The 7,886-nt window shown below is 44.3% G+C and overlaps 1 protein-coding gene across 12 annotated transcripts in view; it reads left to right on the top strand.

Annotated features, from left to right (window-relative positions):
• The window catches only part of LOC139381237 (neurexin-1a-like), a 749,117-nt gene that overhangs the window by 323,750 nt on the left and 417,481 nt on the right, over nucleotides 1-7,886 (top strand). For 10 of the 12 annotated variants that reach the window (XM_071124703.1, XM_071124702.1, XM_071124701.1 and 7 more), the window contains one exon: nucleotides 3,025-3,051. The exons of the other annotated variants lie outside the window; for them this stretch is intronic. In XM_071124703.1, coding sequence (XP_070980804.1) covers nucleotides 3,025-3,051 — 27 coding nt within the window. The remainder of the gene's footprint in view (nucleotides 1-3,024; nucleotides 3,052-7,886) is intronic. 12 annotated transcript variants of the gene reach the window in all.

Here is a 7,886-nt window from a genome sequence, read left to right as displayed (position 1 = left end):
GTGGGAACTCCTTCAAGACTGTTGGAAAAGCATTCCAGGTGAAGCAAAGCTGTCATCGAAGCAAAGGGTGGCTACTTTGAAGAATCTCAAATATAAAACATTTTGAGATTTTTTTTAACACTTTTTTTCATCCTGTATGTGTTATTTCATAGTTTTGAGGTCATCACTATTATTCTACAATGAAAGAAAATAGTAAAAATAAATAGAAACCCTTGAATGAGTTGTTCTACTAAAGCTTTTGACCGGTATTGTGTGTGTGTGTGTGTGTGTGTGTGTGTGTGTGTGTGTGTGTGTGTGTGTGTGTGTGTGTGTGTGTGTGTGTGTGTGTGTGTGTGTGTGTGTGTGTGTGTGTGTGTGTGTGTGTGTGTGTGTGTGTGTGTGTGTGTGAGCCCTTTGTTTATGCCTATTTGCTCTCATCATGGAGCAACGGAGAGAATCAGTCACTGAAAAGGTTGGATATCTCCCAAACAGAGCATGGCTGTGGGATGTCATAGCCAGTTATTTCACTTTTCCACAGTCTAAACAGAATTGGGCTCCCTAAATTGAGACATTTAGCAGGAGAAAGCATGACTGGCAATACTTTCTGCCGGTATGTCAACCTCAGGGCAGCCTGTTGTCGCAGCACCCAACAGCACCTCACACTGACAGGGGGCTGAGATCACCACTGTTACAGAGCTGACAACCCACATTGCCTGGTTACAGGACTGACAACCCATATCGCCATGGTTACCATAGATATCTTCTGAAATCTGATCTGATGATGACAGACAAAAACATTTTGTTTACATTTTTCCTTTTTTTTGGGACATCTTTTAATACTTTCTTTACTTGGTTTTACTCGGTTCCCCTTACCCTTAGATCGCTAGGTATCCCTCCTCCCTCTCCTCTGTCTCCCTCCTCTCTCCTGCCTCTCTCCCCTCGTTCTTTTTAAAGCATTCCCTGTGTGGGCTGGCTGGCGTTGGTCTTCGGCTGTTTGCGACCACTTTTCTGCTGTGGTTGACGACACACGACTGGCAGGGCCGCCTGGGTAGGATGTCTGGGTCATCTTCTCACAGCACAATACTGACTCACTGTATAATCATAGAGAGAGAGAAAGCTAGAGAGGCTGTGTAGCAGCAACAATATGTGGTTCTTTAGCAGCATATACATACAGCATGTTATACAAAAATACTAGCAGTGTTCGTATACTATTTGAAGGTAAGTAGTAGAAATAGAAGTTTAGGTCCACATGGTAGTGGTGAAGTTGTAGTAAGATATAGTAGTAGTATTAGTAGAAATAGTAGTAGAAGTAGTAGTATTAGTATGAGTAGTAGTGATAGTAGTGGTAGTATTAGTAGCAGCGGTAGTAGTAGTAGTATTAGAATAATAAGTTATTAGTAGCAGTAGTAGCTGTATTAGTAACATTAGCAGTGTTAGTAGCAGTAGATGTAATAGCAGTGATAGTAGCAGTAGTAGTAGTTGTAGTGGTAGTAGTAGTAGTAGTAGTAGTAGTATTAGTTGAAGACGATATTAGAAGCAGTAGTAGCAGTATTAGTAACATTAGCAGTGTTAGTAGCAGTAGACGTAATTGTAGTAATAGTAGCACTAGTAGTAATAGTTGTAGTAGCAGCAGTAGCCGTAGCAGTAGCAGCAGTAGTCAGTAATGATAGCAGTAGCAGTAGTAGTAGTAGTTGTAGTAGTAGTGATAGTGCCAGTAGTAGTAGTAGTAGAAGAAGCAGTAGTATTAGTAGTAGTAGTATTATTATTATTAGTAGTAGTAGTAGTAGTAGTAGTGAGAGTGATATTATTATTAATATTAGTAGTAGTAGTGGTAATAGTAGTAGTAGTAGTAGTTGTAGTAGAAGTAGTATGTAGTAGTGATAGTAGTAGTAGTAGTAGTAGTAGCATAGTAGGAGTAGTAGTAGTGCTAGCATTAGTAGTAGTAGTGGTAGTGATAGTACTAGCATTATTAGTAGTAGCTGCGTTAGTCAGTAGGTGTAGTAGTAGTGTTAGTAGCTGTAGTACTAGTAGTCATCATAGTATTAGTAGATGGTATTAGTAGCAGTAGTTGCAGTATTAGTAACATTGGTAGTGGTAGTAGCAGTAGAAATAATAGTAGTGATAGTAGCTGTAGCAGTAGTAGCAGTAGCAGTGGTAGTAGTAGTAGTAGTGGTAGTAGTAGTCCAGTAGTAGCAGTAGTAGTAGTAGTAGTGGTAGTAGTGATTGTAGCGGTGTTGATTGTATTGATAGTAGTGGTAGTAGTGGTAGTAGTGATAGTATTGATAGTAGTAGTAGTAGTGGTAGTAGTAGTAGTAGTAGTAGTAGTAGTAGTGGTAGTGGTAGTAGTGTGCAGTGAGAAAAGCCTGATATTCAGTACTAATTCTTTGAATTGGTAAAAAAAAAGTCCACTGTTCTTCACAGCTTTGAGAGAGAGGACAGCTGTCAATTTGAGGCATGGCGTCTTTGAATGGCCCATCCTACATCTAAGATGTTAGAGCACCCAGCATCCCTACCGAGTGGCCCAGCTTGACCATGACCATATTCTGATACTCTCTTATTGTACAGACTAAACCACCTCCTCTGTCAAGGACACCATTTTATTTGGCACTTTTAACCAGGAAATGTTTAATTTGACATCTGCCTCACGTTAATTAGTTTGTGTTACTTTTCAAATGAAATAAAATACAAATCTTCAAATCTTCTACTCCAAATATTGATCAAGTTATAGGTTGGTCAGTCAAGGCTTTCCGGTTCAGCCATACATATAACCTAGTGATTGGCTAAATAACAGCATTGTGAAAGGCCCTTTGCTGACAGAAATAACTGGCATTGTAAAGTAGTAGTTGCCATGCTCTTCCTACCACACCCCAGTCACTCTTACCTCAGCCAGGTGTGTAGGAGGAGAGGGCCATGGTGGAGAGCATCATGCTGTGGTCCCTGTGTCCGTGTGTCGTCCCCAGAGGGGTGGGATGTTTTGCTTAAACATTGTCTGCAGCTGTCATAATGAAGGATGATGTGACATCTCATCTGTTCTCCCCCATCTAGACTGTATCAAGATTAACTGTACTACCAGTAAGTAAAGACTGCTCACTTTTAATAATCCTGTTAAAATACTGTTCTACTGTCTTTTATCTGTATTCACAATGTTTCTTATTCATGAATGTAAATCCCCTTTAAACAAACTACATCTATATAGGCTTCTAAGGGGTTTATGAAGCCTTAAAAGATGCCGTTTGTTTAAAATATTACCTGCATGTATGTTGTCTAAGTTCATGTGTGCCAGAAAGTAGAATATTTACGTAGGTAAATGGTATATTGATGTCATATGTTTTCAGACCAGGTTGGTAAGATGTGCAATATTTCATATTTTCTCTTCCCAACAGCTAATGGGGAAAAATCACTATTTTAAAAACACATTAGCAATATGATTTCAATCAATTGCCTATACCTTAGATATACATTATGTATCATAAAGACCAGTGAACAGACCAGTGCATTGCATACCGGCTATGGGAGATCATGGAATGTATGTATAGAATGTAATGGGCCTCAGGCAGTGTGAATCTATTATCTTCCAGAGCACTGACTGCTGGGGAAGGGGAGGGAGAAGGAATGGAGGGATAGAGGAAGGAGAGGGAGGGAGGTGTTAGAATGAATGACAACCCAAAATGGCAGTCAACTGTGATTGTTCACACTCTGTTGTCTCTAATTACCAGCCTTGACAACTCTAAATTAAAACAGGCTGATATGAAACAGAGGTGTTTTAGCCATGCATCATTATCCCCGTTCCCCTCATTTGATTTTTTTCTGTAAATGATTTACCTTTCTCTCCGTTTTACCTTTCTCTCCAGGTCTATTATTTTTTCTTTCATTCCTTCTTCCTCAGTCCATCTCGGTAAATTGATGAGGCTTTTCAAAGCGGAGAGGAAATACAGAGCAGGCTTTTATTATTCTCATTAACCTGCCTCACAGAGCAGAGAGAGAGGGATTGGCGATAGTAGGGCTGCCAGGAGGGAAGGAGGGATGGAAGAGAGAGGGAGGGAGGTAAGAAGGAATGGATGTAGAGGGAGGGAGGGAGGGGACAGTCATGGAGAGAGTACAACTGCCAGTAGGGAGGGAGGGAGAGAGAGGAAGAGGACATGTGAGTGTAGTGCTACGGAGTTAACATTGCAAATATTTTGGGAGGGAATTTGTCCTTGTATATATTATTCAGAGACGTTTATGAATTATTGATGGGAGAAGAGTCCTGAAGAGTCAGAAAATATGAGCCTTGGTTTCCTGTTTTCCGTACAGCATACAGCATACACACAATGTCACCAGGTTTTTACCTGAGAGTTGACCTTCACACCCTCTTGTTAGGTTATGGAGAAACACACTCCAAACAACAGGAAATAGTGAGCTCAATCTCCTCCATCCAGATTGTCTCAAGCCATTCTGCATCCAGTGCTCCTTTTCTTTGGGGGGATGGTGGAGTCACCCGAGTGGTCACAATATTTCATAAAGTATAAAGGAATGTACACTGAGTATACAACATGTTAAGGGCACCTGCTCTTTCCATGACATAGACTGACCAGGGGAATCCAGGTGAAAGGGCTGCTACTCAATATTAGGAAGGTGTTCTTCATGTTTTGTACACTCAATGTGTATCTATAGCCTGGTGTATATAGGGGCATCAAAAATAATTTACACAAATGGTTTGCAATAACAGTTAGGCAATTCTATAACATTACCTATGCATGCCAATGAAGATTTGTAATACCTATCTATATGGTAAATTAAATGCAATTAAGAATGCTGTGCACATTCTATACGTTGCACAGGACGTACTGGGCAACGTATATATATATATATATTTAAAAAAAAATATCTCCCTTGCATTTAGGTTTATATATATATATTTATACATATAAACCTGAATGCAAGGGAGAGAAAATAATGTTGCCATTTAAAAGCTAGCTCGCAACATGTCACATTTTATTTTTCAAGTAGCCCTCATGCTAGAAAAGGTTGGAGACTTATTTAGTAAATTACTATTTTAATGTTAAAGTTATTCTCTCACACTAATCAACACACTCCCGAGTGTTTGAACAGAAGAGGTAATCATGTGAAGTAGAACTGAAGTACTTTCAATGCCAATATCACATACTCAGTCTCTTTGTTTTATATTTTCAAGGGGCTTACTGTCACGTCCTGACCATAGAGAGTCCTTATTTTCTACGGTGGAGTAGGTCAGGGCGTGACAGGGGGGGTTAGTCTAGTTTATTATTTCTATGTGGGGTTCTAGTTTTGTTTTTCTATGTTGGTGATTTTGTAAGATCCCCAATTAGAGGCAGCTGGTAATCGTTGTCTCTAATTGGGGATTATATTTAGGTATCCTTTTTTCCACCTGTGGGTTGTGGGATATTGTATTTTGAGTAAGTGTATGTAGCACCTCTGTAGTCACGGTCCGTTGTTAGTTTATTGTTTTTGCTAAGTTTCACTATTAATAAATGATGTGGAACTCAACATTGGCTGCGCCTTTGTACATTTCTACAAACGATCGTGACAGAATATCCCACCACAACAGGACCAAGCAGTGTGCCCGGGAGGAGAGTGTATTCTGGACTTGGGAGGAGATCCTGGATGGGAAGGGATCCTGGACTTGGGAAGAAATCCTGGCAGGACAGGATCGCCTTCCTTGGTGGGAGACGCAAGGAGAGCAGGGAGAACAGCGACGACTCCGGGGTTCGCGGCCACAAGGAAAGCCCAAGAGACAGCCCAAAATTATTTGGGGGTTGGCACACGGGGTGGTCGGCAGAGCCGAGGTGTGAACCAGTGACACCATGGGAGGAGGTAGAGAGGTGGTCAGTCGACCCAGGGAGAATGCCAGAGCCCGCCTGGGAGTCAATGGAACAGTGTGAGGAGGGATACCGGAGAATGGAGTTGGCAAGGGGTATGCGGCAAAGCAGGCGTTTAGAGGAACGTGTTACCGGTGCAATCTGTGCCGGTCCCACGCTTCAGGCCTCCAGTGCGCCTCCCCAGTCCGGTACATCCTTTGCCTGCTCCTCGCACTCGCCCAGATGTACGCCTCCACAGCCCAGTACGTCCTGTGCCTCCTCCCCGCACTCGCCCTGAAGTGTGTGTCACCAGTCCGGTGCCACCTGTATCGGCCCCACGCATCAGGCCTCCAGTGCGCCTCCCCAGTCCAGTATGTCCTGTGCCTCCTCTCTGCACTCGCCCTGAAGTGCGTGTCACCAGTCCGGTACCACCATTGCCGGCCCCACACACCAGGCTTCCTGACAGTCCCCAGTCCAGAGCTTCCGGCGACAGTTCCCAGTCCAGAGCTTCCGGCGACAGTTCCCAGTCCAGAGCTTCCGGCGACAGTTCCCAGACGGTCAACGGTCCGGAACCTCCAGCGACGGTCAACGGTCCGGAACCTCCAGCGTCCGGTCAACGGTCCGGAACCTCCAGCGTCAGGTCAACGGTCCGGAACCTCCAGCGTCAGGTCAACGGTCCGGAACCTCCAGCGTCAGGTCAACGGTCCGGAACCTCCAGCGTCAGGTCAACGGTCCGGCACCTCCAGCGTCAGGTCAACGGTCCGGCACCTCCAGCGTCAGGTCAACGGTCCGGCACCTCCAGCTTCAGGTCAACGGTCCGGCACCTCCAGCTTCAGGTCAACGGTCCGGCACCTCCAGCATCAGGTCAACTGTCCGGAACCTCCAGCGTCAGGTCAACTGTCCGGAACCTCCAGCGTCAGGTCAACGGTCCGGAACCTCCAGCGTCAGATCAACTGTCCGGAGCTTCCAAACACTGTGTCCAGTCCAACTCCATGGCAGGAGCCTTCCTCTGCACCGATGTCCAGTCCAGACATGGCGTCCAGTCCAGCTCCATGGCAAGAGCCTTCCTCTGCACCATGTCCTGTCCAGACATGGCGTCCAGTCCAGCTCTATTTCTATGTGGGATTCTAGTTTTGTTTTTCTATGTTGTTGATTTTGTATGATCCCCAATTAGAGGCAGCTGGCAATCGTTGTCTCTAATTGGGGATTATATTTAGGTATCCTTTTTTCCACCTGTGGGTTGTGGGATATTGTATTTTGAGTAAGTGTATGTAGCACCTCTGTAGTCACGGTTCGTTGTTAGTTTATTGTTTATTGTTTTTGCTAAGTTTCACTATTAAAAAATGATGTGGAACTCAACATTGGCTGCGCCTTTGTCCATTTCTACAAACGATCGTGACACTTACAGGTTAAAAGCAACACAGAACAAAACACAAGGAGAGGACGGGCAAACTCACATCACACACAATCTAGAGTCCATGGTTGTTTGGAGTGGAGCATTCGTCACTTTGGCTTTGACATCATTGGGTTCTTATACTGTAGTTGTGGCCTCTGCGGTCACGTCATAGCAGGCCACATCTGGAGAAAGCTTAATGAATAACGCCCTCATACCGGAAACCATTGGTATGCACTCACACCTCGGTCGACTCATCCCGAGCAGTGGGACACTTATCCGACCCCCTCTCCCCAAACATGGCAGAGGTAGTGTTGTGGCTGGGTACAGCCTGTGGCACATGTCCTCCCACATTGCTGGCTTGAATCTCCTGCACAATATCTGAGTACAGTGTTCCTTAGGAATGGGGGTGTGTGGCTCAGGTCCTTGATTAACTAATGAGAAGGAGCCCACGAGTAGTGCTTGTCTTTCTTCCGCGACAGGAGTAGAACAGAGTTGAGTTTGGGGGGCGTTTTTCTGTGTGTGGCCACCACTCATGCTCTCAAAATGTTAGCTCCCAGGGAAGACACGGTTCCATGGTGAGCAGAATCATTATGAGATGGAGGTACGTCGGTATGCCACCGGGCTGCAAGCAAAGTCGGGAGAAGAGGAATATTAGGATAGAGACACAAAAATGTGGATTCTGAGTAGGAATGGAG

This window comes from Oncorhynchus clarkii, chromosome 23 (assembly GCF_045791955.1).
Source record: "Oncorhynchus clarkii lewisi isolate Uvic-CL-2024 chromosome 23, UVic_Ocla_1.0, whole genome shotgun sequence".
NCBI lineage: Eukaryota > Metazoa > Chordata > Actinopteri > Salmoniformes > Salmonidae > Oncorhynchus > Oncorhynchus clarkii.
Note: the sequence above shows the minus strand (reverse complement) of the source record. Positions and strands in the feature narration are given on the sequence as shown.